This window comes from Oncorhynchus gorbuscha, unplaced genomic scaffold, assembly GCF_021184085.1.
Source record: "Oncorhynchus gorbuscha isolate QuinsamMale2020 ecotype Even-year unplaced genomic scaffold, OgorEven_v1.0 Un_scaffold_2823, whole genome shotgun sequence".
Lineage (NCBI taxonomy): Eukaryota > Metazoa > Chordata > Actinopteri > Salmoniformes > Salmonidae > Oncorhynchus > Oncorhynchus gorbuscha.
The window spans coordinates 49,191-64,493 of record NW_025745147.1 but is presented as its reverse complement, the minus strand read 5'-3'; the positions used below and the strand labels follow the sequence as shown (position 1 = coordinate 64,493).

Genomic DNA, 15,303 nt, shown 5'->3' with positions numbered 1-15,303 from the left:
CGTCTAAAGAGGCAGGTCACACAATCCTGTGTAATTAGTTAGCAGAGGTACAACAACCTGATCAGCTCCTGGGACAGTACCTGTATTCTATGTAATGATATTACTTACATGGGGGTCAACCTTGTCAGAGGCAATCTTGTGCAGGTCCAGCAGGGCCTGGTTCACATTCTTCTCCAACTGCAGAGCACACTGCATGGCCTCCAGCCCATTGCCCCACTCATCACGTTCTGGTTTCTACACAGGACAGTGAACACAGAAGGGTTAGGGACTACTAGCAGATGTTTCTATACATAATTCAAAGTCAGTTCAATCAGTATATCTGACAAACTGGAACCAATGCAGAAAGATCAAGATTTAGTCATTTTAACAACCACATAAGCTGGAGTTTATGAAGCACATCATGGGTCCGGTGTGGCTCAGTCGATAGAGAATGGCGCTTGCGACGCCAAAGGTTTCCAGAACCCCAGCTCAGAGGTCCTACTCACGGATGGGCTATTACAGCAGACGACCACACCGGGTTCCACTCCTATCTAGAGGTCGACCGATTAATCGGAACGGCAGAGTTAAGATGTCACAGCAATCGGTAATCGGCATTTTTGGACACCGATCACGGCCGATTACATTGCACTCCACAAGGAGACTGCGTGGCAGGCTGACTACCTGTTATGAGAATGCAGCAAGGAGCTAGCTAGCATTAAACCAATCTTATAAAAAAAACAACCAACCATGTGTAGTTATTACTAGATTATCTAGCTTGTCCTGCGTTGCATATAATCAACGTGGTGCCTTTTAACGTCTTATGGCAGTATTGAGTAGCTTGGATGATTAAGGTTCCCGGATTAAACTGCTTGCTACTCAGGCCCAGTTGCTAACATTATTAGTAAATTTGGATAGGAAACACAGAAGTTTCTAAAACTGTTTGAATGATGTCTGAGTATAACAGGACTCTTATGGCAGGCAAAAAGCTGAGGAAAAAAATCCAACCAGGAAGTAGGAAGTCTGAGCTTTGTAGTTTTTCAACTCATAGCCTATCTAATATACAGTGTCTACGGGGTCATAATGCACTTCTTAAGGCTTCCACTAGATGTCAACAGTCTTCAGAACCTTGTTTGATGCTTCTACTGTGAAGGACGGGGAATGGGAGCTGAATGAGTCAGGTCTGCCAGAGTGGCATGAGCTGGTCACACGCGGTCACGTGAGAGTTAGCTTGCAGCCCATTGCATTTCTGAAGACAAAGGAATTCTCCAGTTGGAACATTATTGAAGATTGATGATAAAAACATCCTAAAGATTGATTCTATAGATCGTTTGACATGTTTCTACGGACTGTAACGGAACTTTATGACTTTGCCTGGTCGTGCCTCATGAATTTGGATTACTGGGCTAAACGCGAACAAAATGGAGATATTTGGACATCAATGGACTTCATCGAACAACTCAAACATTTATTGTGGAACTGGGATTCCATTCAGATGAAGAGAAAAGGTAAGTGAATATTTATAATGCCATTTCTGACTTTGTTGACTCCACGAAACGGCGGATCCGTATGGCTCGTTTTGTTTCGGAGCGCTGAATTCCGATCGCATGGTGTGCTTTTTCGGTAAAGCTTTTTTGAAATCGGACACTGGTGGTATTAATACGTTTCTTTAAAATGGTGTAAAACACTTGTATGTTTGAGGAATTTTAATTAGGAGATCTGTTTTGAATTTGGCGCCCTGCACAATCACTGGCTGTTGTCATATCGATCCCGTTAACAGGATCTAAGCCATAAGTTAATTTATCATAGCCTACTTCGTTAAATCACCAATTTGGCAAACGCACCAATGTGTACCTAACCATAAAAGGTGCCTTAAAATCAATACACAAGTATATATTTTTAAACCTGCATATTAGTTAATATTGCCTGCTAACATGAATTTCATTTAACTAGGGAAATTGCGTCACTTCTCTTTTGTTCTGTGCAACAGTCAGGGCACATGCAGCAGTTTGGGCCACCTGGCTCTTAGCGAACTGTGTGAAGACTATTTGTTCCTAACAAAGACAGCCAACTTTGCCAAACGGGGGACGATTTAACAAAAGAGCATTTGCGAAGAAAGCACAATCGTTGCACAAATTAACCTAACCATAAACAATGCCTTTCTTAAAATCAATACACAGATGTACGTTTTAAACATGCATATTTAGTTCAAATAAATGCATGTTAGCAGGCAATATTAAACTAGGGAAATTGTGTCACTTCTCTTGCGTTGATTGCACGCAGAGTCAGGGTACATGCTACAGTTTGGGCCATCTGACTTGTTATGTCATAATTATGTAATTAGTTAACAACATTGAAGGTTGTGCAATGTAACAGGAATATTTAGACTTATGGATGCCACCCGTTAGGTAAAATACAGAACGGTAAACATTTTGTTTTCGAAATGTTCGTATCTGGATTTGACCATATTAATGACCTAAGGCTCATTTCTGTGTTACTATGTTAAAATGAAGTCTATGATTTGACATTTGATAGAGCAGTCTGACCGAGCGGTGGTAGGCAGCAGCTGGCTCGTAGCGGTGATTCAAACAGCACTTTTGTGCGTTTGCCAGCAGCTCATCGCTGTGCTTAAAGCATTGAGCGGTTTGTGACTTCAAGCCTAGCAACTTCCGAGATTAGGCTGGTGTAACCGATGTGAAATGGCTAGCTAGTTAGCAGGGTGCGTGCTAATAGCGTTTCAATCGGTGACACTCGCTTTGAGACCTTGAAGTAGTTGTTCCCCTTCCAATAGTCAAAGGTATATGAAATACAAATGGTTGAAAGAAATAGTACATTTAACATTTACATTTAAGTCATTTAGCAGACGCTCTTATCCAGAGCGACTTACAAATTGGTGCATTCACCTTATGACATCCAGTGGAACAGCCACTTTACAATAGTGCATCTAAATATTTTAAGGGGGGAGGGGGTGAGAAGGATTACTTTATCCTATCCTAAGTATTCCTTAAAGAGGTGGGGTTTCAGGTGTCTCCGGAAGGTGGTGATTGACTCCGCTGTCCTGGCGTCGTGAGGGAGTTTGTTCCACCATTGGGGAGCCAGAGCAGCGAACAGTTTTGACTGGGCTGAGCGGGAACTGTACTTCCTCAGTGGTAGGGAGGCGAGCAGGCCAGAGGTGGATGAACGCAGTGCCCTTATTTGGGTGTAGGGCCTGATCAGAGCCTGGAGGTACTGAGGTGCCGTTCCCCTCACAGCTCCGTAGGCAAGCACCATGGTCTTGTAGCGGATGCGAGCTTCAACTGGAAGCCAGTGGAGAGAGCGGAGGAGCGGGGTGACGTGAGAGAACTTGGGAAGGTTGAACACTAGACGGGCTGCGGCGTTCTGGATGAGTTGTAGGGGTTTAATGGCACAGGCAGGGAGCCCAGCCAACAGCGAGTTGCAGTAATCCAGACGGGAGATGACAAGTGCCTGGATTAGGACCTGCGCCGCTTCCTGTGTGAGGCAGGGTCGTACTCTGCGGATGTTGTAGAGCATGAACCTACAGGAACGGGCCACCGCCTTGATGTTAGTTGAGAACGACAGGGTGTTGTCCAGGATCACGCCAAGGTTCTTAGCGCTCTGGGAGGAGGACACAATGGAGTTGTCAACCGTGATGGCGAGATCATGGAACGGGCAGTCCTTCCCGGGAGGAAGAGCAGCTCCGTCTTGCCGAAGTTCAGCTTGAGGTGGTGATCCGTCATCCACACACAAATAGTCATAATAACTACAACCTAAAACTTATTACCTGGGAATATTAAAGACTCAAGTGAAAAGGAACCACCAACTTTCGTATGTTCTCATGTTCTGAGCAAGGAACTTAAACATTAGCTTTTTTACATGGCACATATTGCACTTTTACATTCACCAAAACTTTTCTTTGCATTATTTAAACCAAATTAAACATGTTTCATTATTTATATAAGGCTAAAGTAATTGTATTGATGTATTACATTAAGTTAAAATTAAAGTGTCTCCAACGGGCAATTGAGTGGGAAAACATTGCCTGGAACAGCGAGTTATGTTCACTGCACAGTCCCCAGACCTCAAACCAATAGAGAATCTTTGGGACGAGATGGAACGGGCTGTTCACAGCAAGACTATATCGCCGTAACATCTGCAGCAAATGCCTGATTTCAGCGTGTCAGCATGGACCAACATCCCTGTGGAATGTTTCAGACACCTTGTAGAATGTCCCAAAAAAATGCAGGCTGTTCTGGAGGCAAACAGGGGTCTGAGTAGAAGAGTTTAACCACTTATTTTGCACTCACTAGTCTACAAACCCCCCCTCCCCCCACACACTGACACCAGTCACACATCCTCATTGCCAAGTCACTTTTAACCCTTACCTACTGTATTATATCTCAACTACCTCGTACCCCTGCACATGGTCTCAGTACTTGTATAAAGCCTTGTTATTCTTTGTTACCATTCCCATTTAGCAAATATTTATCTTTAACTCTGAGCAAGTAAGTACACATCGTAAAGTCTACACCTGTTGTAGTCAGTGCGCGTGACCAATGACCAATTCAGTGGTTATGAAGGAATGGAGGCAGTGTGTTCAGGCCTAAGCGGTCAGGACATTATCTCTTCTGGTCACCTTGCTCTAATACCAGGGCAGCCACACAGGGCCTGCCTTACAAAGAACTCAGTATTAACATGAATGACTACTAATCCAAAACAACTTCACAGTATTAAAAAAAAGGCTCTAGATTGACTATAAAGGGTTCTTTAGACGTCTTGCCATAGATTATAGATCAGCCACTTGGTTCCAGGTAGAACCTTTCTTACTGAGACAAGAACCATTTCAACCAGAGAACCCTCTACCAAGATGTTAACGTTCTTTTTGTTGCGCAGTATACAAGGTATGTGTTTTTCGACGCTCAGGCGCTCACCTTGATGTCCTGGAGTAAAATGCGTCCACCTCTCTTGATCTGGAAGGAGAGTTGCTTGTCGGCGTGCTCCCGCTCCTCGTCGCTGTTCTCCTTGAAGAAATGCGCGAAGCCAGGCAGAGCCACATCGTCACGGGAGAAATAGAAAGCCTGGGTTGAAAAACAAGTGTGTTTAGAAACACATGTCAAATATAACTCATTATATTATCGAGGGATCTAAGCATGATTGACACAGCAATATGATCCGGAAAATCATAAGCCTACTTGGTAACCTGCCAATTAACCTGTCAATGAGATACGCTCTGTCCAAGGATATATTTATGAGCTTTATTTGAATGATACGTCTACCTCAAAGCTGTTGCCTAGGCGTACAGAAAAAAATATTAAGGCTCAGGCATAATAATATTAGGTAAAGCAACAAACTGTTCCTATTGGTAGCCAATTACAGTCCCCTTACCATTGAAGTGTAAGTATAAGAGGCAAACATCTCCATGTTGATCATCCGGTTGATTGCAACTTCGCAATCGTGGTGATAGTTCTGGCGGACCTGAGACTCCATTTTCACTTTATATCAAAATTAACGGTACAAATCTAGAGATTCTTAGATTATTTTACTAAGACAGTTCACGTAGTTATTACGTTATCAATCCGGAATGTTATATTGCGCGGGAGGCGAGCAGAAGAGTTCCGTTCAATCACTGTTGAAGCAAGAAGTTCTTCATGCGTCTTCCCAGAGTTGTGAATTGGAAGGAGCCTTGTTCGCTCTATTTATTGTTCCAAGCGGACCGCGTCAGTGAAATCGACCTTCTTTGATGAGATTTAACGGCAGGTTGGCATCCAATACATGTTGCATTACCGCCACCTACTAGACTGGAGTATAACTCTCTTATACTTTGCTTATTTCTTTTTTAATCAACAACCACACCAACCAAAAATACAACAAATACCCTACCATCTAACACTACACTCACAAAAATATATATAATAAAAACCATACTCCCCTATTTACATCTATTTAGTCGTATTCAGGCCAACAGCATGAAAGGATGGGACACCACCACTTAAAACACGCTGTAACTCAAAATAAATCAAATCCAATTTTATTACTCACATGCGCCAAATACAACAGTAGACCTTTCAGTGAAATGCTGACTTACGAGCTCCTAACCGACAGTGCAGTTAAAGATACACCACAACCTCTACTTCCTGCAACTTTACGTTCCATCCCTGCAGTACAGTTGATAACCATTACTATAAATTTACTTCATCACTACTTGTATTTGTGAGAATTATTGACATATTGAATGCACCGAGCTGTCAGTTTAAACTACTAGCACACAACTCAGACACCAATGCATACCCCACAAGACATGTCTCCAGGTCTCATCACAGTCCCCAAGTCCAGAACAGACTATGGGAGGTGCACAGTACTACAGAGAGACATGACATGGCTACTATTCCACATCATGTCATGCAAACAGTAAATTAGATTTTAAAATAGTTAGATACAACTTGCTGGACAGCGGGGAGTGTGAAGAGACACATATGCACTATAGACACGCACATTTATTTTGTGTTGTCGATATGTGGTAGAGTAGTGGCCTGAGGGCAAACACGTGTGGCGACATCTGGTTTGTAATGTATAGAACTGCCTTTATTTCGCTGGACCCCAGGAAGAGTAGCTGCTGCCTTGACAGCAGGTAATTGGGATCCGTAACACAAATATTTGTAAATGTCAAGGAACATGTCGTTTAGCCAGGTGCCTTCTTTTCAGGTACTTCAGATTCTCACAAATCTCAGGCCCTCCATGGAGCTTTCACATATAAAATGTACTTTTAGATAAACATTACCCTAAATATAAACCATCAACTTAGTGAAAACCATTACCTTTAAAAAAATGTACTCAATTATTTTACCATGTCAGTATTTCATGGTTGTAAATGTTGGTGGCAGTTGTGTAAAGAAAAATGGATGAGTGGCAGAATGATTGAAAATGCCATTGTTGATCAAACACATTTAATTAGGCTATTTTCCCCTTCAACCACCTGGTCTATCCACTAGAAACCCATGTACTAGATGGACACATGAAAAATATAAATATGTTCAGTTAAAGTATAAATTACCAAAGTTAGACTGCCTGTTAATTACAGAAGACTTCAGTAATTTTGGTAAATTACCAGTAGCTTTGCAACCATATGACAGCTCCAATAAGCCCTTTATGGTGAACGAGAGGCATTAGGATTTCTATTGTGATTATTCAGTTAGTTTGCTGGTAGGAGAACTATTAGCAACTGAAACAAGAGTCAAGATTTATTTTATGTCAGTAAGAGCTGAACTTTCCATCACTAGAGAAATGTGTATTTTACCTTTAACTAGGGAAGTCAGTTAAGAACAAATTCTTGTTTTCAATGATGGCCTAGGAACAGTGGGTTAACTACCTTGTTCAGGGGCAGAAGACCAAATCAAATCAAATGTATTTATATAGCCCTTCGTACATTAGCTGATATCTCAATGTGCTGTACAGAAACCCAGCCTAAAACCCCAAACAGCAAGCAATGCAGGTGTAGAAGCACAGTGGCTAGGAAAAACTCCCTAGAAAGGCCAAAACCTAGGAAGAAACCTAGAGAGGAACCAGGCTATGTGGGGTGGCCAGTCCTCTTCTGGCTGTGCCGGATGGAGATTATAACAGAACATGGCCAAGATGTTCAAATGTTCATAAATGACCAGCATGGTCGAATAATAACAAGGCAGAACAGTTGAAACTGGAGCAGCAGCACAGTCAGGTGGACTGGGGACAGCAAGGAGTCATCATGTCAGGTCGTCCTGGGGCACGGTCCTTGGGCTCAGGTCCTCCGAGAGAGAGAAAGAGAGAATTAGAGAGAGCATATGTGAGGTGGCCAGTCCTCTTCTGGCTGTGCCGGGTGGAGATTATAACAGAACATGGCCAAGATGTTCAAATATTCATAAATGACCAGCATGGTCATATAATAGTAAGGCAGAACAGTTGAAACTGGAGCAGCAGCATGGCCAGGTGGACTGGGGACAGCAAGGAGTCATAATGTCAGGTAGTCCTGGGGCATGGTCCTAGGGCTCAGGTCCTCCGAGAGAGAGAAAGAAAGAAGGAGAGAATTAGAGAACGCACACTTGGACTCACACAGGACACCGAATAGGACAGGAGAGGTACTCCAGATATAACAAACTGACCCTAGCCCCCCGACACAAACTACTGCAGCATAAATACTGGAGGCTGAGACAGCAAGGGCGGTTCGTTGCTCCAGAGCCTTTCCGTTCACCTTCCCACTCCTGGGCCAGACTACACTCAATCATATGACCCACTGAAGAGATGAGTCTTCAGTAAAGACTTAAAGGTTGAGACCGAGTTTGCGTCTCTGACATGGGTAGGCAGACCGTTCCATAAAAAAGAAGCTCTATAGGAGAAAGCCCTGCCTCCAGCTGTTTGCTTAGAAATTCTAGGGACAATTAGGAGGCCTGCGTCTTGTGACCGTAGCATACGTGTAGGTTTGTACGGCAGGACAAAATCAGAGAGATAGGTAGGAGCAAGCCCATGTAATGCTTTGTAGGTTAGCAGTAAAACCTTGAAATCAGCCCTTGCTTTGACAGGAAGCCAGTGTAGAGGCTAGCACTGGAGTAATATGATCAAATTTGGGGGTTCTAGTCAGGATTCTAGCAGCCGTATTTTGCACTAACTTAAGTTTATTTAGTGCTTTATCCGGGTAGCCGGAAAGTAGAGCATTGCAGTAGTCTAACCTAGAAGTGACAAAAGCATGGATTAATTTTTCTGCATCATTAGAACAGAAAGTTTGATTTTTGCAAGATTACGTAGATGGAAAAAGCTGTCCTCGAAATGGTCTTGATATGTTCTTCAAAAGAGAGATCATGGTCCAGAGTAACGCAGAGGTCCTTCACAGTTTTATTTGAGACGACTGTACAACCATTAAGATTAATTGTCGGCCATTCCGATTAATCGGTCGACCTCTAGATAGGAGTGGAACCCGGTGTGGTCGTCTGCTGCAATAGCCCATCCGTGAGTAGGATCGCTGAGTTGTGTGTTCTGAGCTGGGGTTCTGGAAACCAATTTGTAGCTTGTCAGCTCAGGGATTCGATCTTCCAACATTTCAGTTACTAGTCCAACACTAACCACTAGGCTACGCTGCAGCCCCACGCGGCATACAGATTTCCCTCGAGGCTGTCTAATAACCTTTTGAGATGCAGAGTTAAGGTCTACATTGACTGTAGTTACCCATTTCACTTTTATGGGTAGAGTTGACAGTTGGGCCCTTAATTGACATTGTATCTGTCACATTTCTTGTAATAGTGCCCTGTGGTGAGAGAGAGGTAACATCCTTTATAAAACCTCATGTTGAACTTATCCTATTGTTATGACCCTCAGCCACTAGTTGGTTGGTCTACAATTGTTAGTATTTATCACTGGTATGAAGATGCTCAGTAAGACCGCGCAAACAACCTGAATAGACTGAAACATCATTACTACAGGTCAACACTTAAGAAAACAAACTTTAGAGATCTTTTTTATTGTTTTACAAGATGCCTTGCCTCCAAAATACAGTAGTGTTGTCAACAAAAACATCAATGTCACAGCAGTGTTGCACTGCACCAGTTTAACACTCTCCCCTCCCTATAAATGTAAAGCCAGTAGGATCTATCAGAGAAGCCAGGAGTCCTGGTCTGAGGCTGGAGGCCGTAGCCTGGGGATGGAAGTGGTTTAGCTCTGGCCTCCCAGGGTGTGCTTGTCAAACAGGTACTCTGCCATCTTGTTGTTGACAGCATCCATCTTGGTGAGGTTTGTGATGTAGTCTCCCAGCTTCTTAATGGCCTCCACCTGCTCATTCAGGTAATGGGTCTCCAGGAAGTGACACAGCTAAAGAGGGAAAACAGGTCAGAAAAGAGAATGACTACAGACTATTGTAGATACAGTAACACACAAGAGCCTGGTGGTAATGGCATAAGTGCAGATAATGAGGTGTTTACAGCTGTGTAACTCCTGCACGAGCTGCATCGTGTGTGTAAAGTGGCATTCATGCGTCTAAAGAGGCAGGTCACACAATCCTGTGTAATTAGTTAGCAGAGGTACAACAACCTGATCAGCTCCTGGGACAGTACCTGTATTCTATGTAATGATATTACTTACATGGGGGTCAACCTTGTCAGAGGCAATCTTGTGCAGGTCCAGCAGGGCCTGGTTCACATTCTTCTCCAACTGCAGAGCACACTGCATGGCCTCCAGCCCATTGCCCCACTCATCACGTTCTGGTTTCTACACAGGACAGTGAACACAGAAGGGTTAGGGACTACTAGCAGATGTTTCTATACATAATTCAAAGTCAGTTCAATCAGTATATCTGACAAACTGGAACCAATGCAGAAAGATCAAGATTTAGTCATTTTAACAACCACATAAGCTGGAGTTTATGAAGCACATCATGGGTCCGGTGTGGCTCAGTCGATAGAGAATGGCGCTTGCGACGCCAAAGGTTTCCAGAACCCCAGCTCAGAGGTCCTACTCACGGATGGGCTATTACAGCAGACGACCACACCGGGTTCCACTCCTATCTAGAGGTCGACCGATTAATCGGAACGGCAGAGTTAAGATGTCACAGCAATCGGTAATCGGCATTTTTGGACACCGATCACGGCCGATTACATTGCACTCCACAAGGAGACTGCGTGGCAGGCTGACTACCTGTTATGAGAATGCAGCAAGGAGCTAGCTAGCATTAAACCAATCTTATTAAAAAAACAACCAACCATGTGTAGTTATTACTAGATTATCTAGCTTGTCCTGCGTTGCATATAATCAACGTGGTGCCTTTTAACGTCTTATGGCAGTATTGAGTAGCTTGGATGATTAAGGTTCCCGGATTAAACTGCTTGCTACTCAGGCCCAGTTGCTAACATTATTAGTAAATTTGGATAGGAAACACAGAAGTTTCTAAAACTGTTTGAATGATGTCTGAGTATAACAGGACTCTTATGGCAGGCAAAAAGCTGAGGAAAAAAATCCAACCAGGAAGTAGGAAGTCTGAGCTTTGTAGTTTTTCAACTCATAGCCTATCTAATATACAGTGTCTACGGGGTCATAATGCACTTCTTAAGGCTTCCACTAGATGTCAACAGTCTTCAGAACCTTGTTTGATGCTTCTACTGTGAAGGACGGGGAATGGGAGCTGAATGAGTCAGGTCTGCCAGAGTGGCATGAGCTGGTCACACGCGGTCACGTGAGAGTTAGCTTGCAGCCCATTGCATTTCTGAAGACAAAGGAATTCTCCAGTTGGAACATTATTGAAGATTGATGATAAAAACATCCTAAAGATTGATTCTATAGATCGTTTGACATGTTTCTACGGACTGTAACGGAACTTTATGACTTTGCCTGGTCGTGCCTCATGAATTTGGATTACTGGGCTAAACGCGAACAAAATGGAGATATTTGGACATCAATGGACTTCATCGAACAACTCAAACATTTATTGTGGAACTGGGATTCCATTCAGATGAAGAGAAAAGGTAAGTGAATATTTATAATGCCATTTCTGACTTTGTTGACTCCACGAAACGGCGGATCCGTATGGCTCGTTTTGTTTCGGAGCGCTGAATTCCGATCGCATGGTGTGCTTTTTCGGTAAAGCTTTTTTGAAATCGGACACTGGTGGTATTAATACGTTTCTTTAAAATGGTGTAAAACACTTGTATGTTTGAGGAATTTTAATTAGGAGATCTGTTTTGAATTTGGCGCCCTGCACAATCACTGGCTGTTGTCATATCGATCCCGTTAACAGGATCTAAGCCATAAGTTAATTTATCATAGCCTACTTCGTTAAATCACCAATTTGGCAAACGCACCAATGTGTACCTAACCATAAAAGGTGCCTTAAAATCAATACACAAGTATATATTTTTAAACCTGCATATTAGTTAATATTGCCTGCTAACATGAATTTCATTTAACTAGGGAAATTGCGTCACTTCTCTTTTGTTCTGTGCAACAGTCAGGGCACATGCAGCAGTTTGGGCCACCTGGCTCTTAGCGAACTGTGTGAAGACTATTTGTTCCTAACAAAGACAGCCAACTTTGCCAAACGGGGACGATTTAACAAAAGAGCATTTGCGAAGAAAGCACAATCGTTGCACAAATTAACCTAACCATAAACAATACCTTTCTTAAAATCAATACACAGATGTACGTTTTAAACATGCATATTTAGTTCAAATAAATGCATGTTAGCAGGCAATATTAAACTAGGGAAATTGTGTCACTTCTCTTGCGTTGATTGCACGCAGAGTCAGGGTACATGCTACAGTTTGGGCCATCTGACTTGTTATGTCATAATTATGTAATTAGTTAACAACATTGAAGGTTGTGCAATGTAACAGGAATATTTAGACTTATGGATGCCACCCGTTAGGTAAAATACAGAACGGTAAACGTTTTGTTTTCGAAATGTTCGTATCTGGATTTGACCATATTAATGACCTAAGGCTCATTTCTGTGTTACTATGTTAAAATGAAGTCTATGATTTGACATTTGATAGAGCAGTCTGACCGAGCGGTGGTAGGCAGCAGCTGGCTCGTAAGCGGTGATTCAAACAGCACTTTTGTGCGTTTGCCAGCAGCTCATCGCTGTGCTTAAAGCATTGAGCGGTTTGTGACTTCAAGCCTAGCAACTTCCGAGATTAGGCTGGTGTAACCGATGTGAAATGGCTAGCTAGTTAGCAGGGTGCGTGCTAATAGCGTTTCAATCGGTGACACTCGCTTTAGGCCTTGAAGTAGTTGTTCCCCTTCCAATAGTCAAAGGTATATGAAATACAAATGGTTGAAAGAAATAGTCATAATAACTACAACCTAAAACTTATTACCTGGGAATATTAAAGACTCAAGTGAAAAGGAACCACCAACTTTCGTATGTTCTCATGTTCTGAGCAAGGAACTTAAACATTAGCTTTTTTACATGGCACATATTGCACTTTTACATTCACCAAAACTTTTTTTTGCATTATTTAAACCAAATTAAACATGTTTCATTATTTATATAAGGCTAAAGTGATTGTATTGATGTATTACATTAAGTTAAAATTAAAGTGTCTCCAACGGGCAATTGAGTGGGAAAACATTGCCTGGAACAGCGAGTTATGTTCACTGCACAGTCCCCAGACCTCAAACCAATAGAGAATCTTTGGGACGAGATGGAACGGGCTGTTCACAGCAAGACTATATGCCCATCTGCAGCAAATGCCTGATTTCAGTGTCAGCATGGACCAACATCCCTGTGGAATGTTTCAGACACCTTGTAGAATGTCCCAAAAAATGCAGGCTGTTCTGGAGGCAAACAGGGGTCTGAGTAGAAGAGTTTAACCACTTATTTTGCACTCACTAGTCTACAAACCCCCTCCCCCCACACACTGACACCAGTCACACATCCTCATTGCCAAGTCACTTTTAACCCTTACCTACTGTATTATATCTCAACTACCTCGTACCCCTGCACATGGTCTCAGTACTTGTATAAAGCCTTGTTATTCTTTGTTACCATTCCCATTTAGCAAATATTTATCTTTAACTCTGAGCAAGTAAGTACACATCGTAAAGTCAACACCTGTTGTAGTCAGTGCGCGTGACCAATGACCAATTCAGTGGTTATGAAGGAATGGAGGCAGTGTGTTCAGGCCTAAGCGGTCAGGACATTATCTCTTCTGGTCACCTTGCTCTAATACCAGGGCAGCCACACAGGGCCTGCCTTACAAAGAACTCAGTATTAACATGAATGACTACTAATCCAAAACAACTTCACAGTATTAAAAAAAAGGCTCTAGATTGACTATAAAGGGTTCTTTAGACGTCTTGCCATAGATTATAGATCAGCCACTTGGTTCCAGGTAGAACCTTTCTTACTGAGACAAGAACCATTTCAACCAGAGAACCCTCTACCAAGATGTTAACGTTCTTTTTGTTGCGCAGTATACAAGGTATGTGTTTTTCGACGCTCAGGCGCTCACCTTGATGTCCTGGAGTAAAATGCGTCCACCTCTCTTGATCTGGAAGGAGAGTTGCTTGTCGGCGTGCTCCCGCTCCTCGTCGCTGTTCTCCTTGAAGAAATGCGCGAAGCCAGGCAGAGCCACATCGTCACGGGAGAAATAGAAAGCCTGGGTTGAAAAACAAGTGTGTTTAGAAACACATGTCAAATATAACTCATTATATTATCGAGGGATCTAAGCATGATTGACACAGCAATATGATCCGGAAAATCATAAGCCTACTTGGTAACCTGCCAATTAACCTGTCAATGAGATACGCTCTGTCCAAGGATATATTTATGAGCTTTATTTGAATGATACGTCTACCTCAAAGCTGTTGCCTAGGCGTACAGAAAAAAATATTAAGGCTCAGGCATAATAATATTAGGTAAAGCAACAAACTGTTCCTATTGGTAGCCAATTACAGTCCCCTTACCATTGAAGTGTAAGTATAAGAGGCAAACATCTCCATGTTGATCATCCGGTTGATTGCAACTTCGCAATCGTGGTGATAGTTCTGGCGGACCTGAGACTCCATTTTCACTTTATATCAAAATTAACGGTACAAATCTAGAGATTCTTAGATTATTTTACTAAGACAGTTCACGTAGTTATTACGTTATCAATCCGGAATGTTATATTGCGCGGGAGGCGAGCAGAAGAGTTCCGTTCAATCACTGTTGAAGCAAGAAGTTCTTCATGCGTCTTCCCAGAGTTGTGAATTGGAAGGAGCCTTGTTCGCTCTATTTATTGTTCCAAGCGGACCGCGTCAGTGAAATCGACCTTCTTTGATGAGATTTAACGGCAGGTTGGCATCCAATACATGTTGCATTACCGCCACCTACTAGACTGGAGTATAACTCTCTTATACTTTGCTTATTTCTTTTTTAATCAACAACCACACCAACCAAAAATACAACAAATACCCTACCATCTAACACTACACTCACAAAAATATATATAATAAAAACCATACTCCCCTATTTACATCTATTTAGTCGTATTCAGGCCAACAGCATGAAAGGATGGGACACCACCACTTAAAACACGCTGTAACTCAAAATAAATCAAATCCAATTTTATTACTCACATGCGCCAAATACAACAGTAGACCTTTCAGTGAAATGCTGACTTACGAGCTCCTAACCGACAGTGCAGTTAAAGATACACCACAACCTCTACTTCCTGCAACTTTACGTTCCATCCCTGCAGTACAGTTGATAACCATTACTATAAATTTACTTCATCACTACTTGTATTTGTGAGAATTATTGACATATTGAATGCACCGAGCTGTCAGTTTAAACTACTAGCACACAACTCAGACACCAATGCATACCCCACAAGACAT

General features: G+C 42.5%; 2 protein-coding genes across 2 annotated transcripts; both read right to left on the bottom strand.

Moving 5' to 3' along the window:
- Window positions 1-72: 72 nt before the first annotated feature.
- Window positions 73-5,667, bottom strand: LOC124017596 (ferritin, middle subunit-like). The gene is made up of 3 exons (XM_046332800.1): window positions 5,359-5,667; window positions 4,905-5,051; window positions 73-234 (listed from the first exon to the last, which is right to left on the bottom strand). The coding sequence occupies exons 1-3, from the start codon at window positions 5,458-5,460 to the stop codon at window positions 88-90; spliced, it is 396 nt and encodes a 131-aa protein (XP_046188756.1). The 5' UTR covers window positions 5,461-5,667; the 3' UTR covers window positions 73-87.
- A 3,771-nt stretch (window positions 5,668-9,438) lies between these two features.
- Window positions 9,439-14,691, bottom strand: LOC124017593 (ferritin, middle subunit-like). Its single transcript, XM_046332797.1, has 4 exons — window positions 14,389-14,691; window positions 13,935-14,081; window positions 10,072-10,197; window positions 9,439-9,801 (listed from the first exon to the last, which is right to left on the bottom strand). The coding sequence occupies exons 1-4, from the start codon at window positions 14,488-14,490 to the stop codon at window positions 9,646-9,648; spliced, it is 531 nt and encodes a 176-aa protein (XP_046188753.1). The 5' UTR covers window positions 14,491-14,691; the 3' UTR covers window positions 9,439-9,645.
- Window positions 14,692-15,303: the final 612 nt, after the last annotated feature.